At 35.7% G+C, this 19,027-nt stretch overlaps 1 protein-coding gene across 4 annotated transcripts in view; it reads right to left on the minus strand.

Annotated features, from left to right (window-relative positions):
* Positions 1-558: 558 nt before the first annotated feature.
* COG6 (component of oligomeric golgi complex 6) overlaps positions 559-19,027 on the minus strand; it is a 51,851-nt gene continuing 33,382 nt past the window's right edge. For 2 of the 4 annotated variants that reach the window (XM_020877167.2, XM_070471308.1), the window contains 5 exons: positions 18,786-18,953; positions 15,794-15,901; positions 14,555-14,608; positions 13,055-13,134; positions 559-2,128 (listed from right to left, as the gene is read on the minus strand). In XM_020877167.2, coding sequence (XP_020732826.2) covers positions 1,981-2,128; positions 13,055-13,134; positions 14,555-14,608; positions 15,794-15,901; positions 18,786-18,953 — 558 coding nt within the window. In that variant the 3' untranslated portion in view covers positions 559-1,980. The remainder of the gene's footprint in view (positions 2,129-13,054; positions 13,135-14,554; positions 14,609-15,793; positions 15,902-18,785; positions 18,954-19,027) is intronic. The other 2 variants (XM_020877170.2, XM_070471309.1) reach the window with 2 other exon arrangements.

Raw genomic sequence — 19,027 nt, forward strand, 5'->3', positions numbered from 1 at the left:
GATAAATCTGACAGCTTCCATCTCAATGAATCATGAAGGTCATTAACTAAGTGAGGGTGAAGAGTCATCTTGAAAAGTAGGGAGCTGAGTTCACCTGAGACAAAAAAGGACTACTCAAAGCAACACCGAGTATCATTTGAAACCGTGCTCATAAATTTAAGCAGTCCGTCAGTCTACTGGGCATGATTTTTCTCAGGTAACATTCCCTGGCCCAAGTACAAGCACAGAAAAAGCCTTCCATCAGAGAAGGCTTTGGTCAGGCAAGTAACTTCTCTCTCTAAAGGGAAGACTGACCGGCATCACCTAAGGTTATACTTACGCCACCTCAAAACAGTTCAAAATGTAAACTATGAAGTAAACAGCTAATACAGTATTAAGCTAATGAACTAACATTTGCAGTCTTTTAACTAAGTTCTCAAGATCACATTGACACCACATCACGATCATCCATCTTCCATTGGTTATATCAATTTGGCCTTGTATCATACTTTCCTTCCCATTAGTCTATTTTCTAAAAACACACTGATGAGATATATAAAAATACTGCAATGATCGCTGTTCTAAAAACAGTTTAGTATTTTATTTGAAAAAATTAGGTAAAAAGATAAATATACTTTTACTTCCCCTAGAAAACAAAGGAATTCACTAATGGTAAGCAAGCAATCTTTTCTCACAAAAGATACAAATTATATAAAATTTAAGCTCTTCCCTTACATCATACTTTATTTTCTTTAATATATCACATTTATTGAAGGGAAAAGATTAAAATACAGATTAAACACCAAAAGAGATGATATGTAACCAATTACTCTTGCTCCAAAAAAATCATATTAATACAATTGTAAATTTCAGATAGAACAGGCCCCGTTCTGACAATACTAATTTGTTATATATTCTGTATTTGCCAAATAAATATTATCTTACTACTTTTCAAAATATTTTAACCTCACCAAGGTTTTCCTTATACCTCATTTTCTCATTTGTAATTTGGGGACACACCTCTTTTTATAGATCTACCAGAAATTAAGATTTTGCTAATAAGAATTGTCCTCAACATCTTACCAACAAACAAACACATTTAGATTTGCTTAAAAAAAAAAAAAAAAAACTTATTTTGAATCTCATTTTTGGTCAAGTTTCAAAGTCAGAGCCCAAACAATTCTTTGCAAGGGGCCATCATAAGGATAGACATACCATCAATTAGAAGTTGCCACTTTGGCATCTTCCCTCCAGAGATAGAATACATCACTTTCTCATTGGTTTAAACACCAGACAAAATGAGCAGACAGGTGAATTTAGAGTCCACAAGTACAACAAACACCTTCCTTTAAACACTAGGCTGACATGCAGCACAGGATGTCTGTCTACACACCTCACACCTACACCCTAGCCGAAGTGCTGAACTTCACCTTGAACTCAGTCCAGGGCAGACACAGAGTGGAAGCCACCTTTAAATGACTGCTCTCTGTTTTTGCTCAATGTGTATTTCTGCTCCTCCACTTAAGCATACCTACTCACAATATCTAATAAGGAAGCAAATGAATCTTTAAGTAAAGAGATGTTTATTAATATTAGGTCTTATCTTCAAACTATTCTTAAGTTTAGATAATTTTTAATGTACAGTTAAACTTAGAACTAATCTTGTTTAAAAAAAAAAAAAATCCCTGAAACCTCATTCTACTCTTTTTCCACATATTTGTATTCCAGAATTGAGGGGAAATGGCAGAGCTAGAGATAGGGTTAGCAAAGAACAGAGTCCTTCTGTGTGGAGAGCAGATACAGAGCAACTGCTAACAACCCAGGTCAACATGTTACTTACTTGCACATTACTGTGGCCAAAGCAATTACTGGGATTCACATTCTTATGATACAAAGAAAACTGTAACCATCAGATTTCAAAGTAAAGATCAACAGACTAAAAGCCAAGAAAAGCTTCAGGGTTTTAGGAGTGCAGTATTCCACCACACTCAAAGACGATGATCAGGAGAGAAGCGTCTGCACTTGCTGTGGCGATCGGTGTAGAATGCTCCCGGGATCTTTGTACTCATTGCCCGGATTCATCACAGCTGCATACACTTCCCCGTAGGCTCTGCAGACTAACTCTGTAGACTGTTTTATGATCTGCTCTCTATTGACAAACAAACAGATGTGTGTTAACATGCAATCTGAAAACAAAAGACTAAGCAGTCTAAGAAAGTTACATACTTGAACTAACATATTTCATAATTATCACATATTATTAAAAATCATTGTACAACTACACAAGTTATCTTGGTTTGGGGATAAAAGTTTTTTTTAATATTATTTCTGAAATTTTCTCCATTAGTATGTAGGCTGCAGAAGGGCAGGGGCTGTGTTTTGTTCACTCTGTAGAACCGTGATCGTTAGGATGGAACACTGCCTAATATATTGTGAATTACTAAACAAGAAATAGAAACTGCAACCCATCATCAGTGCACTGATTTTGCAAATGCAACTGACAACACATTAACCATAAAGAGGCTTATAACCATTCAAATGTATTAACCCTTCAAATCTCAGAATCACTTACAATATACAGCCCTTTCACCTACAGCTCCTATACTAATAATCACATCTCCTCGATTTTTCATCTCTCCAACAAAGGTGACACTTGTCTGCAACAAATCACAGCATTTTCACAAATACACATTCCTATACAAGCACATAAAAGAAGAGAAATAGTTTTAAATACTGAAGTAAATGTCTTTAGAAAAAACAGCATTGGGTTCTTTAAATCTGCATTTAATAGTTTAATAGTTTTCATGGCATTTGGTACATCAACTCCAGCTATTTCTACTCCAATATCACTATACCTAGTGATGAAAACAGGCTTCCCAGGTGGTTCAGTGGTGAATAAACCACCTGCCAATGCCAGAGATGTGGGAGACACAGGTCCGATCCCTGGGATGGGCAGGTTCCCTGGAGGAGGAAATGGCAGCCCACTTCAGCATTCCTGCCTGGAGAATACCATGGACACGAGCCTGGCGGGCTGCAGTCCACGGGGTAAAACAAGAGCCAGACAACTGAGCACACAGCACTGACTAAAACCGCTCTGACTTTCACAGTAACTAAGCTAAGAACGTGTCTTTAAATACTCTCAGACCTACTTCTGCTTCCTATCTCTGTCAGTGTCATAACTGTGTGCCATCACTTCAGTTCAGACCGTAATCAACTCCTGCTGGGAGGAGAAAGCAAAATCCCATCAGTCCTTCTCCAGCCAGTCTCCTTCACATTTTCGTGTAGCTTAAGCACTGTGAGACTAATCTTTCTAAAGCATAACTTTTATCATGTCTCCCCCTTACCCAGGACCCTTCAAGGCGATTCAATGTCTTCTTCCAATTTCAGAGAAGTCAGAACTCCTTACCCTCTCACTCAAAATCTTTTATAACGCCTTTGGCATCATCACTCTAATTCTGCAGTCCAGCTCAACCCCTGACTGGCCTATCTGCCCTGCTCTCCCTGACCTCAGGTCCTTCGCTCCCCCATATACCTCCATTAGCCTGCAATGTCTCGCTCATCCACCTTTCAATGCTCTTTAATTCTCAGGAAAAATGGACTCCTTCATCCACGAAGCCTTCCCTGTCCTTCAGGGCTAGAAATAACCACTTCTTAGAACATTCATGACTGAAACTACACCTCTATAAGATTATCTGTGGAAATATGGGGATCAGTGGTCTAAAGAAGAATAAAACTGGTTGAATGGAATGAGGAAGGGAGTCTCACTTATGGTCTTGGGTCATCGCACACTGTTCTGATGGGGTCTCAAACTCTTGATTTGAGCAACAGTGATTTTCAGGAACAACCCAACATTTTCCTAAAGCTTCCAGAATGAGACTGGGTAGAAGGCAGATACGCTGAGTTTTTCTGAGCAGAGTGGAGTAATGCTATTGGCTGTACTATCTTTTTGTTGGAAGGGAGGATGGTAGAAACTGATTTGGTAATCTACCAGATGAGGCTTGGAGATTTTTTTTTTTTAATCTGATTAGCAATCATTCCTATAACTAACTTAGCATAACAACTGATGCATCAAAATGACACAACAATCATTTTCCATAAATGACATAGCTGAAAAATATTATAATTAGCATTTTAAAAATCTGTTAACTATAATATTTGACACTCATTTGCAACAAATAATAAGTTTTAGATATAGCACTTCTAGTTCTCTACTAAAAGCAGTAAGAATTTTTATTTGCATTGTTTTAATATTTTATTGGAGTACAGCTGATTTACAATGTTGTACAAATCTCTGTGGTACAGCAGACTGACTCAGTTTTACACATACATACATTCTTTTTTCAATATTCTTTTCTATCATGGTTTATCCCAGTGGATTGGAGATAGTTCCCTGTGCTATACAGTAGGACCTTGTTTATCCATTCTAAATGAAACAGCTTGCATCAATCAACTCCAAATTCCCAATCCATCCCTCTTCCTCCCCTACTAAAAGCAGGAAGATATCTGGAGGTTTACAAAACATTACTCACACCTCATGCTCTCAGATCTGCGCTCAGTGCGAACACAGTGTGTGCTTCTGCTACATGTGAAACATGCAAACAAGGCTATTCCTTCTTACAATAAGTTTAACATCAGAATAAGGCACAAAAATGAATATTAAACACATTTTTTAAAAATCCAGAGTTAATAACTGGTAAATGTAAATAAATTACTGAAAATTCTGAAATAATCAATTTAAAATTTTAATTTCAAATCCATGCAATGAAAATTTTTAACATTACTAAAGTTTAGTTGTAACTCAGGGCACATTTCCACTTATAAGCCAGAACTCACAAGACAGCTGAAAATCATTATAAATCTGCAACACAGAAAAGCAGAATAAAGCAACACTGCTAAGACAAATAATTAAATAAAATCAAGCCCATAAGAACAAGTAAGAGTTTGTAATTCATTTTAAATGCTTGTATTTGATGGTATAGGGCTTCCCCATTGCACTCCCCAGTTTAAGAAGCCCCCAAGACAAGGGAGGTGTCGAAAAATGAACCTGGCTGTGCTGAACGAGACAAGAGATACAAAAGCCTGTGGACAAAAAGTCTTTCACAGAGCGGAAAGGAAAAAGGGAAGGGAAGAGAAGTGGTCTTCCTGGCCTAACAGATAGTTGTTAAAGTCAACAGGATAGAAATGCAACGGAAATGGAGATTCTCCAAGTGAATCCGAGTCAAATCCAAACTGTAAAGAGCAAGAACTGCGACTGATAGTGATTCCATATTTCTGGACAAACGTTAGAAGTTCATTTATTACTACCCAAGCCAGGTACAGGTCCATATGCTCATATTCATTTATGTTTTCCTAATGAGTTATACATGGCAGAGGTAAAATGGTACAGTGAAGGACATTACTGTCCGAAGATCTTGACTCTAGCTCCAGTTCCGCTACTTACTGCTGCCTTGAACAAGTAATTTAACCTTTCCAAGGCTAATTCCAATATCATAAAACAAAATACTGACCTTGATAACATTTACTAGCTACTTTCAGCTTTAAAACTGTATCATTTCATTGAGCTAAGAGCTTTTTAATGAACTGCTGTTAAAAAACCTATATATGCTTATTCATACACATACACACACATAAATGCATCCACATACATCACTTTGTGGAACTGGGTTCCCTGAGCAATGAAACGTTATCAGTGACTTGTACATAAATGGGCAGTGTTTCTAAAGTAATAAACCAATTTTCTTGCCATTTTATTATCTCCTACTTTCATTTTTGATGCTAATTACTATGTAAGTTCACCCTTTATGTTAAAAAGTTATCACATATATCTTATGTGTCTGCCTTCTGCCTGCCTGGTGTCTTGGTCCAAATTATTCACTAATATTATGTGTGAAATATGAAGGTCAAATAATGATGAATCATTATAGTGAAAAATAAAATCAGGTCCAAAGTGAAAATCTTCAAGAACTGTATAAATACAAAATGACCAACAAATCATCTCAGTTTAGTCATGTGCTTCTGAAAACGTGGAATATCCTTTTCTACTGATCTTTTCAAGTACAGGTAAAGAAAAGCAGTACTTTTTTTTTTTTCCAGTTATGTATGCTATTTTCTAGCATGGGTACCCACCTCAGATTTTACTTTCTGTATTTTGTTCAATCACAGCCAATCACATACCTGATGGATGTAATACTTTTAGAACTGTTTCTCCATGTTAAAATTCTAAAGATAAATCCCGCTTTTCACATGACCAACAACAGATACGCAAAAGGCCATTTAAAAGAAAAAAGCTTTTGAATGTAAGTCAAGATTCATCTATAAAGTCAGATCATTAACTTTCTTGGTCTCTTTACATGTCTTTACATGACATTCTCACTGTAATTTCAAAAAATTTAAAACATGACATACAAATAATTCATTAACATAGGAAATTATTAAGATGGTAAAACTGATTCACAAAATGTTTTGAGGAACTGGTCATTTACAGGCATTTGAGAAGGAAGATGAGAATAAATCAGGTTACATATAAAATGAACTAACATCTCATAGAGCAGGAAAGTTTCATCTCGGAACCTTTTAATCAATAGTAAACAGAAAATCAAACAAGGGTACATTCCCCTAACTAATTTTTGATGGGTCTGTTAACAATGTTTCAATATGACATGAAAAAGATATGCTGGTCTCCCAGAATCAACACACCTTATTTCCATGGTTTGGAAAGTCTTCTTACTTTTGCAAAGTACAGTTGCTGTTTTTTTTCCCCCCTGTATAGTTTGCTATTCTAGCATATCAGTATCAAAGATAGTAATCATGTAGCTAACGTGCTATGAGAAAAAATAAAAAATAAAGGAGATGAGCTTGTTACACAATTTCACAGAAGTGCAACGTATTTTAGTTCTCTATCCGTGAGAATACCAAACATTAAGAAATTATTTTTGTCCAGTTATAAATGTCATAGTATCATAAAACTACAGTTATAAATTCTGACAATACTGATAAACATTATTGTATAACTAAATGGAGATAGCATTCTAGTTTTAAAATATGTTCGCTGAAATTACCTTACGTATAACTTAAATAATTATTTAAGGTACTGAGCCATGATAAGAAATCGAACTGCTAACTTTCAGAATCAGTGAGCTTGTCATTAATCAGTACTTTAAGATTCTGGTTGCCATAACAACATGATAAAACTTTCATCATTACCATAAACCCAGCACTTCTAAAAATAACTTATTTCAACATTCAGGTTCTGTGATCACTAAAATTGAGCTTTATTACAGCACCACAGTTAAGAGGCAATCAAACATGCCATAGGAGAAAAGAAGGTGTTAACAGTTTAACTATTCCCGAAAACTAAGGGGAAAAAATATACCTATGTATAATAAATTGGTTTAAAAATGTACGTTTTGATTTCTCTTTATCAAAATATAAATACCAAAGATGACACAGTGGGTCAGCTTCTGACATTCACAGTAACAATTAAAGCATATCTGAGGTGAAACCAAGGCACAGATCTCACATATGTCTCATACAGCCTATCATACATGTCTAACATGTTTGAGTGTCCTTTTAAAATAGTAAAACAATACAATCTCAGCATAGAAAGAGTTAATATAGTACAAGCTAGTGTTAAAGAGAACAGGCTCTGGAATACTGGATTTGAACCTTGACTCTGCTTCTTGCTAACTGTATGACCTTGTTTCAATTATTTAACCTTTCCCCCAAAAAATGTCCTTTTCTGTAAAATGGAGATACTAATGTACAAACTTACCGAGAAGGTTAAGTAAAGCAATTCATTCAAGGATCACTCTAGCTGAGATGCTAAAATTAGATTGTAGAGGCTGGTGTGGCAATGGTAGAGAGGGCAAAGGTCAAAGCAGAATAGTTTCAAGGCTAATGTGATAATCCAGGCACAGATGATACTGCCTTGGACCAGAGGGGTAACTGTGGAGATGGTCAAAAGTGACTGGAGTCTGCCCTCATACACTTCTTTCCAGGTAAATATTTAATAAAATAGTTCCATGGCATTTTGATTGGAACTACATTGGGAATTTACAGATTACTACATTATATACCCAGTTAGAGAAGAATACCATGTGTCCACATTGGAACACTGGAAATCTACAGCAAACATCACACTTAAGTGATGAAATATCAGAAACATTCTCAGTAAAGTGCAAAATAAAATATGCACACTCACCATTACATCTACTATTTACTTGCAGCACCTAGTCAATATAATAAGTTTAATCATAAATACTGAAAAAAATTAATGACTCATTAACTTCAGATATCTGTACCAGAAACAAACAAACAAACAAAATGAAGGCAAACAACTGATAAACTAATAGAACTAACAGTTTAATTACCTGGTCAGATTCAAAATTAATGTATAAAATTTAGTATTTTTCCCTATTTACCAGCAACAGCTAATGAGAATATGCAATGGAAAATAAAAGACCTTATCAAAGGAGTCACAAAACTGTTTCCTAGGAATAAACCCAACAATATACATGGAAAACTATACAAAGAAACTAAGTCTTTACTGAAAATTCTAAAAGATGATCTGGATAAACAGGTAGGTATACCATGCTCATAAACAGGAATACTCACTAGTGGCTTTCTTATTTCTATTTGTTCTTATGTTAGCTGAGTGAATGTTTTACATGCACTTTAAAAGAATGTTATTTTCTGTAGTTGTGTGTGGTATTTTCTTTCTATTGGGTTGAGCTGATTAGTGACACTGTTCAGTTCCTTTACACCAAAACAAGTAGTTTTCTACTTCTTCTATTAATTATCGAGAGAGGAGGGCTGAAATATCAAAATGAATGTCAATTTATCTATTCTTCTTTAATTTTATAAGCTTATATGTCATGTTTTTTGAAGCTCTATTAGTTGTACATATTTACTATTATATCTTCTTCATGAATTGATCCGATTATTGTGAAATATCCCTCTTTATCTTCGGTAGCATCATCTTCCCATCAGTCTAATTTTTCTGATATTAACATCAGAATACAGCTACTTCAGCTTTATTATAATTTTTATTTGCATGATATAATATGATCTTTTAACCGTGCCCTTAAAGTGGATTTCTCATAGACTGCAGACAGTTGGGCCAGGTTTTTACACCCAATCTAATACTTTCAGCCTTTTAACTGGAGTGTGTAGCCCTTTTACATTTAATATATTTATGTTTAGGGCTGAATTTAGGTTTATCATCCTGTTATTCATTTTATATTTATACCACCTGTTCTTTTTTTCTCTTTTTCTGCCTTCTTTTAATCTAATTGTCTTTTTAACATTCTATTTTATCCACCGGCATATTATTTATTTTAGTGCTCACTGTAAGGTTTACAATCTATCTTCAAACAACATTATGCACTTCATGAGCAACCTTCAACACCTTAACAGTATACTTCTACTTCCATCCAAGTTCATCTTTTATGCTTTTGTAGCCATAAACTTTATTTCTCAGTGTTAAGAATCCCACATTCACTGTTAGTAATTTTATTTTAAAGGCCCACTATCTTTTATATTTAGCATTTCCTGCACTTGTCACTCCCTGCTGTAGACATGAGCTTTCCTGTGGTACCATTTTTCTTCAGCCTGAAGAACTTCCTTATCATTTCTTGCAGTGCAGTATACTGATGATAAATGCTCTCTACTTTTGTTTATCTTATCCCAAAATGTATTTTTTTGCTTTCAGTTTGAAAGATATTTTTGACGAATATACAAAGTTGAAACTGTTTTAGCATTCAGCTTTTAAAAAGATGTGATTTACTGTCTTCTGGTTTGAACTGTTTCTAACAAGAAGTCAGCAGTATCCTTATCGTTATTCCCCACAAATAATATCATTGTTCCCCTTAAAATCTTGCTTTTTAAGGTTTCTTTCTCTATCACTGGTTTGCAGTAATTTGATTGTGGTGTACCTTAGTGGAATTTTCCTTGTGATTTATTTAGCTTCCTGAAACTGTGGGTTCATGTTTCCCACCACATTTGAAAAAAATTCTTTTATGCCTTCAAATTCTTTATGCCTTAATCTCACTATGACACTTCACTTATGTTTCAATGCTTGTTACTGTCTCACAATTCACCACCTAAGATTCTTCATCTGCTCTACAGCTTTTAATTTTTTCCTACCTGAGCTTCAGTCTGGGCAATTACTATTGTTCTCTCTTCAAGCTGATTGATCTTTCCCTCTAGAATGTCCAACTGGTGATTATTTCTACCCATGAGTTTTCCTCTTAGTCCTTGAACACATCTGAAACAGCTGCTTTAAAGATCTTACTTGCTAATTCTATAAACTATGTTGGTGAGTCTGTTTCTGTTGACAGATTTGTTTCTAGTTTTGGTTCATACTTTGCTAGTACTATACCTAAGTAGTTTTTATTGCATGTTCAGCACTATAAGTGTTACACTGTTGATTGTATTTTGCCATAGTTACAAGTGTTAAGTTTTGTTCTGGAAGGCAGTTAATTCAGTAAAGATCCACATGATCTTTTAGAAGTTTGTCTTCTCTTTAACTTTATTAGTATGAGTCTAAAGTAGCCTTTACTGTAGGACAGATTAGCCTCACTTTAAAGGCTTAGACTTTCCCAGGTCTCTACACAGTGTGAGTCATTTATCAGTTTGCACATTTCCAGTAGTCACTATTTCTTTGGTAGGCTCACCCTGTGCTTATTACCAAATCTGCTTTATTTTCTGTTTATACTGGTATTCCTGATAGTTAAAGCTTAAAAAGGAGGACTTCCTGGGTGGCACTTATGTAAAGAATCTGCCTATAATGCAGGAGACCCAGGTATGATCGCTGGGTTGGAAAGATCCCTTGGGGAAGGGAATGGCAACCCACTCAGGTAGTCTTGCCTGGAGAATTCCATGGATGCTTAAAAGGAGGCAGTGAAAGAGAAGAAAATTTTTCCATTTACCTCAAAAAAAAAAAAAAACAACCCCAAAGTCATTACTTTTAAAGAAATTTGCTTTGCTTCTACCATATGCAACAGATGAAGATTCCTCAATCAAAGAATTCTCAAATCATATATACTTTTCTACACACTCACTTTAAGAAGCATCTATAGTCTCTATTTCTTAAATTATTCACACAAAGAATTCTGATTCAATAAGAGAAGACACAGAATATTTCATAAATATGCGTTACTGTGGTTTCTATAGTCCAACCTCTATTTTTATATTATTAAAAGATAAATGTTGGAGTCTGGCACTGAAAAAAGAACAACACCCTTCCAATTAATCACATGGAAGGAAGGATTCTTTAATAATGCTTTAATTTTCTACCTTTTAATTTTTAATACAACCTCATTTCCTGGCTACTTAAATTCATTCAATAGTTTATTACAAGGCTGAAGTATACAATCAAACTCCACTTTGAGAGGCAGTCAAACTATAACACAAGACAAGAATAAAGAAGAGTGATAGGGGTCCCCAAGGTACTGCAACCACAGAGACTGATCTTACAGAGAACAGAACATTAACAAAACAAGACAGGAATAAAAAAGCTTTACACTGCAAAGCTCTATTTCAAAGAAACAACTGATATTTTAAATACACTATGAATAGAAATCAATATGGATATGAAATTATTTTAGCTTAAAAACAGATTACCATTTTGAAAAGGTTCAAAATTTAACTGAATAAAAGTTACCTATTATTTCAATGCCTTATAAGTAAGATCAAATGCATATCATGCCTATATAGTACAAAGTACTGAAACAAGTGGTTAAATATAAATATAAAAAACATATACAAAATATAAAATAAATATTAAAAAGTATTTGATTAAACAAAGTAAATAACTTAAGAAAAACAAACAATTTGAATTATGGCATAATGGAATTTGTTTTATAGTTTCCTAGTTCTTTAGAATTTTGGTTATGTTGACAGTATGAGATCTTTTAAGATAAAAAAAGTATAAAAGTAAAAAAATAAAGTAAAATCAGTTACATTGACCACAACTAATGTGGAACTCCCTAGGAAGGTAACAGAGTAGAGGCCTGCTGAGTGTCACACTCAAAAGCAATATATTAAGACTGGAGTCCATTTCAGAAGTCAAGAACAATAAGCCAAGGATGATTGACAGATGGAAGTCTCTAATGATACATAGCCTAACTTCTTCATGTTGTCATTCCAGTTTCCTCATTAGGTTAGTTATAGTTAGAACCCTAACTCTATGTCTGAGAGAATCCATTTCCAGCCAATTCTAACTGACACCAAATTCTCCCTCATGCTGAGCCCAAAGCTGCCTCCTTGCTCCTCAGAACCACAGAAGGCCAGTGGACCACCTCCATACCTCGACATCCTTTCAGATATTTAAAGCATTTTTTTTCAAGTTGCATAGTTCTTTATTGTACTTTTAATGTAAGTATTTGTTCAAGAGTGTAACTGACATGTCAGACTATATTAAGACAGTGAAATTGTCTTTTAAATCTGACTCTGTAGTGCCTGGTAGTACAGAACACTTAATACACTAGTTGAATGGGAAGAAAAAAAAGGTACAGATGTCTGATTTCCTACTTGTACAAAATTTTGTCAATATTTTTGCTAAAATCAAGAGTCACCTAGTATAATCTCTCTTTCTTCTAATTTTAATACCCTTATATTTTAATGTATAGTCCTTTGCCTTGAACACATTTCTAATACGTGATATCAAACAATTTTATATTTATAGAAACTTCCAGAGTCCAAAATGATCTAAATAGTAGGACATCTGTGTTGCACAATGAACATATTACTAACCTTTCATCACATATTTAGTGCAATTTTGACTTGTGTATTAATACAATGGAACTTCGTATTATCACGTTGTAGCTTCAATTATATAAGTCTCATTAGTTTTTAAAAAAGCATTCACTAAATAGACACTTTCAAATTACAAACATGTAAGGAACAAGTATGAACAGGGTAAGGTCAGATCTCTTAGGGGTGCTGAGGTAGAAAAAAAGGTTGAGAACTATAAATCCTCAATGATTGAATCTCCTTTTTTAAAAAATACTTTTTTTCTAAGAAATGTATGTGAATATTTAGCAACTATTAATAATTGGGACCAATAAATACTTACTTCACTGTGGCACTTAGAAGAAAGTTCAGTTGTGGCATTAACAGGTTGTCAGGAGCTGACAGATAGCGGTCAAACTGAACCTAAATGAAACAGAGAAATTCGAAACAGAAAGTGCATATATCTGCTAATAGACCTCCTTAATAATCATCCCTTTCTAAGGATTAAATCCTTGGGAAAATCCCATATTCCAAATAACGAGGTCTTTGTGATCAAAATGAGTTATTTCTTCTATATTGTAACTAAATTCACTGCAAGTGTCAACTCTTTAAGGTACTCAGTTATCAGCAATATCTACTTTTAAAATTTCAAATCCAAGCCATTCATTTTGATCTCCCTCACCAAACTTCTGGGTAATAATATTAATAAGATGTTAAGTCATCAGATTTCAAGTCTACTTTACTTTTTAAAATCCAGAGTATCTGTTAATCATTTACTCATCTATTCATTATTAATATACATCAAGTACCTGTTATTGCTAAGGTACCTTATAACATAATGTAAATATAATGGTGAGCAAAAAAAGACAGTCCTTAGCTTCACAGAGCTCATGGTCTAGTGAGAGAGGTAGTAAACAAATGTAAATAAAGGAAAAACCAAGGTACCAATACTATAAAAGCATCCATCAGGAGGACACAGATCTAATCTTTGTGTTTGGCAAAAGCGTCTCTGAGCAAAGGACATTTTAAGTAAAATCTCGAAGACGAACTGACATTAGGTTAGGTGTGTGCGTAGTGTGGGGACAGTGTGGATGAAGGCTTAGGTGAGAAAGAATGGCTACCAGAGCTCAGTTCATGTAGGACTTGAAAGCTTTTCTAACAGATTCTAATTTCTATTGTAAAAGCATTAGCAAAACCATTAAAAGAGGGAAATAACAAAAGGGGGAAAATCATCTGATTTGAATTTAAGATGCTAACTCTGGCCAAGGCAGAAAGAATCAAAGGCAAGGTCGTACAAAGCAGATCCAAGGCAACAAACGGGAAGCTCCTGCAGCATCTCAGACAACAAGGGCAACAGGAATGAAAAGAAAAGAAGATATCTGAGGAAATTAGAGAGCAAAATCACCACGATTTGGTTAGTAGTAAATGGGATGAAGGGGCTGACTCTGAGATTTTGGATCTGCATAATTTAATTCACAGCATTATCACAATTCACAACTGTATTCTTTATACACTTATTTAGTTGCGTGATAAATGCAGCTCTTATTGGTGGTTGTCTCTCATGATATATAGCCTCACTTCTTCATGTTGTCATTCCTGTTTCTTCATTAGCTTAGGAGTAAAATTCTGAAAGTGAAGAAAATCTAAACAGGAATAATGAGACTATTAGGGCATGGTGAAATATTACTACCAATGTCTGTCTTGATCAGACCTCTTTAAAGGAATATATGTGCAATCATTATGACTGGACCCAGTTGTGAATACAGACAATCATCACATGGGAAAGAGTAAGAATAACATTCCATAAGGAAACGTATACTGACACGCTTATTCGTGTACTTACCATTGCAGCCTTCAGCGCCACAGAATCTAGGTTGGGCAAATTGGCTAAAGGGCCCTTAAGGAACAAAAGGCCAAAAACAAGATGAAAACAGGTGCTATATGTTACAGTTCACTTATGAAATACAGTCCATTAGGAGACTTCCCAAATTTGAAAATTTAGCTTATTTCCAAAGAACGTCCTATCTTCAACCTCAATTAAAAGAGGGACTATGATCTGTTACTTTTTGTATAACTAGCGTGAAGGTCCTCAGTAATATGTCTCGGAGTGAGGAGCACATATGTTTACGAACAATGAAATAGCAGGATACTTCAGATTTGATCATAAGCAAGAAAAAAGGGCAGTTGAGTACTGAGAAACGGCAGTGAGACATAGGCATCTTAAGAGTCTCACTTTGACAATTTTAGACAGTATAAAAAAGGTAGCAGAATTAGCTCCTTCTGGTGGAAACTTGCCTATTACCTTATCGAAAGAAAAAATTCAAACCTGTGATCTTTGAGAGTGTCACTTAAAAGAGTTCCTGGGCTATAAAATATTTTTCATCTTAATATTATTTAAAAGAGCTTTTTGCTTTTTCAAGAAAGATGCTTACATGGTTTCCTAGGCTTCTCTCCCACTCTGTGTTCTAATTCTACTGGAGTTCCATAACTGAACAAGATCAGATGCTAGCCCCAGAAGTATTTACCTTTCCAAATAATAGACCATGATCTGCTAAATTAAAGGGGGGAATGACTGCTATTTATATATAGTAATCTATGCATTCAGTTAGTTGATGGTGATAAAGGACTCTGAAAAATTTACCATTGTATTACCATCTATAGTGAAAAGGACAGTTAACATTTGGGGACACTTTACTATTTTTTTTTTTCATTTATTTATATTAGTTGGAGGTTAATTACTTTACAATATTGCAGTGGTTTTTGTCATACATTGATATGAAACAGCCATGGCTTTACATGTGTTCCCCATCCTGAACCCCCCTTCCCACCTCCCTCCCCACACTCTACTATATTTCAGGTAGTCATTTGAGCACTACACAGGCGTTATCTCACTTAATCATCAGAATAACCCTATGTTACAGATATTAGTACCCTCAATTTACAAATGAGGAAACAGAGACAAGTCACTTTCCCAGTGAGAAATTGCGATTAAGTGGCAGAGCCAAGATTCTAATGAGTCTAGCTCTAGAAGACACAGTCTAAATCAGTGTTTCTCTCTAGTCAGAAACAGCCACGTGCTTACCTGTTCAGCTTTATGTTGCTGTACCGTGTTATAGATATAACTCAAGCCTGCTCTGGTTAAAACGTAAGAAGCTTGCTCGTTTATAAGTGTGTCCAAATGTGCTTCAATCTAAAATAAAACACAGGTAAAAGAAAACATTTTAAAGAAGAAGAGGACTGATGAGAGTAGGAGACGAGCCTGGACTCTCAGCTCTCCATCGCGCTCCTTGCTGAGGCGCAGGGACTGCTCTTATACAAAGACGGTTCCTTCCTCAAAGAGGAAGTCTTCTCACAAATGGGAAGAAAGTCTTTTTTGAGGATTCCAGGACTAGCCACTAGTCAAAAAAATCTGAGTTGCTTCTTAGCTCTTTTAAAAGCTGGTATGACGCAAACAAACAAAAACTACTCGTCAACAACAACGTAAAATAAAATACTTGGGAAGAGTTCCGGGAGGATGAGGACTTGTTCCTCACATCCACACTGCCTCATGCTCTCAACTTACTGGACTGACTCAGCCAATCAGACATGCCATCTGGAGAGGCCCGGAGGACATCCCACAGGGGCTGAAGCTCTAAGTTCTCCTGAAGAAAGCAGACCTGGGACAACTAGGGGATGGTTGAGGACCCAGCAGCAGACTAGTCAGAGACGTCAGGTGCAGGCTGCCTACAAAGACTATGCTGGCAGATGCGAGTTGTATGTGCTCACCTGCTTTGTGCTGTTCTTGGGGAAGCTACCTACAAGCAATGGGGGCAGAAGTCACAGGAGGAGACTGCCTGGTGGGATGACAAATTTCCAGGAAGGGAATTCCTTCCCTTTACCAGTACAGGTCTGAAAGCCTGGAGCTCTCCCTGCTATCAACCTGTTTACCACTGACACAGTTCACCATTAACAGATGATGTTCCCACCTGGATGCTTGCCATTGTCCAAGCCTCTACAGTATCTGAGGCCCTCCCCTTAAAAACTTACAACTGGTTTAAAACAAGTGATAGGTTCTAAGAGGAAAGCCACCAGAGTAATGGAGACAAATGCCTTTTCTTGTGGTAACACAGGTAGCTCAGACAGCAAACAACCCACCTGCAATGCAGGACACCCGGCTTCGATCCCGAGGTTGGGAAGATATCCTGGAGAAGGGAATGGTAACCCACTCCAGTACCTGGAAAATTCCATGGACAGAGGGGCCTGGTGGGATACAGCCCATGGAGTTGTAAAAAGTCACATGACTGAGCAACTAACACATGTATGTTGAAAGACACAGGGCACTTTAATTTTTTTCAAGTGAATGCTCAAGAAAGTACAATTAGAACCTTAGAAACTTTACTTACTAGTTACTAGTCTCTTTGAAAATCCAAGAAAAATAAGATTGCAAATATAAATATTGAATGAAAGAGTTACCACTAAGAACCAAATTTGTGTCTGAAAGAAAAATGGAAGAATAGTAATACAGAATAAATATCAAAGAAATATATTAAAGTGAAGAGGTTTAAACAGAAATTAAAAGACAAATTCAGGAGATAAAGCCAACTAAGGACAGAAGCTTTTTATATTCAGAATATAAAAAGTAACAGATGGAGAAGTGATAATTAATTAAAGATAACAGAAAACTTTCTTGAGCAAAAAAAAAAAAAAAGGTTGAATCTCCAGACTGAAATGGCTCTGCAAAGTCCAAAATGGAAGTAACAAAAAAAGAGACATACTAAAAAATATCCTGAGGAAATATCTGAACTCAAAGGAAAATCCTTATAAGCTTCCACACGAATAAAATAGGTTTATTGCAAAACTAAAGAGAATCAGACTAGCCTGGATTTCTTACTTAGAACACTGGAAGAAGTTTAAGAATGGAAGAAAATTACCAGGCTATTGATAGAAGATATCTGAAAATCAAGAATCCTTTAATAAACAAGGAAAACCATTACTGCAGGAGCACACCGCCCAGCAAGCAGCCACACCATTGCCCAGTCCTTCCACACTGACTCTGGGCTGGTCCATGAGACCAGCACCACCAGCCCAACAGCAAGCATGATGTAGACCTAATAAGCACTTACATGGTGGGGTGTGTCCTCTGGGGATGCAAAAATAACTCTGAGATATTTAAGAAACAAGGATAGCTAGTGATAAAACAGATTGTTGGACAACTGATACCTATCTGCACATTTCGGGAATAGATTTAAGACAAACGGCAGTTTGGGGTTGAATTAGTGATAAATACATTAAAAACCAATGAATTTTTTAAAAAGATTTTTACTAATTATACATAAACAATTCGGGAAGAAAGAAAAATTAATCATACTTCATATTTTGTAAAAAAAAAAAAAGAGAGAGAGAGAAGAAAAAAGAAAGGATTTGACAGCAGGAAATATCATGAATTTAGAGGTCTCAAAACTAATTCCTTGGAAAAACCAAAAACAATACATTTTTACTGCAGCCATTGCCAACTGTTTATATTCTTGTGATAATAAAGAAGATTCAGAGTTTTGTTGGTTTTTTTTAAACATTTTTATCTACCAAATCACTATTTCAAACTCAGAAGTCAAGTGTCTGGTAAATTTTATAAATGGCATTGTTGTGACTCTTAAGTGAGACCATTTGGCTTAAGGACTAGCATGGTTGGTTTAACAAATTGTAATGTTGTGCCTAACACTGATTTACACATAGATAAAAATGTATCTGTCCTTTGCAACACCTTCCGCACAAGCTCCGCAGCTCGAAAAATATAGCACGCTATTCACAGTTCGGAAACTGAAATCTGCATACAGGATAACAGTTCAAATTAGTCAGAAAAGCTCCATTCTACCACCATGTACTATGATTTGAATAAAATATCCTACTCATTACATACCCTGGCTTCTCCCAAAACTAAAATACTGAATATGCCTGGGGGGAAGGTAGGTATTATCAGACTATAACAAGGGATTCAGAGAAATCAGGTCACTGAAGTTGGCTTACAGCCAGTAACTGAGATCATGTATGGAAAAAGATTTCATCACAGTGAGCAGTCATGTTATGGCAAAATTAACCTGGAACTGCAGCATTTCCAGACGTCTGTCAGTGAATTCAAAGAGAGCTAATGTCGTCTTCATCATATATAGTGAATTGACCATGAAAGTGGCCATGTCAGCTGTGCCCAAATGGCTGGCTGATACAGTACACATCTGGAGGAGAGGATCCAAGACACATGATAAAACCTAAAATGAGAAATAGAATTAAACAGATCCTTCATCTCCGTACCAGTGACACAGGTCTGCGTTGACGGCACTTC

The sequence above is a fragment of the Odocoileus virginianus genome, chromosome 8 (assembly GCF_023699985.2).
Source record: "Odocoileus virginianus isolate 20LAN1187 ecotype Illinois chromosome 8, Ovbor_1.2, whole genome shotgun sequence".
NCBI classification, from domain to species: Eukaryota; Metazoa; Chordata; class Mammalia; order Artiodactyla; family Cervidae; genus Odocoileus; species Odocoileus virginianus.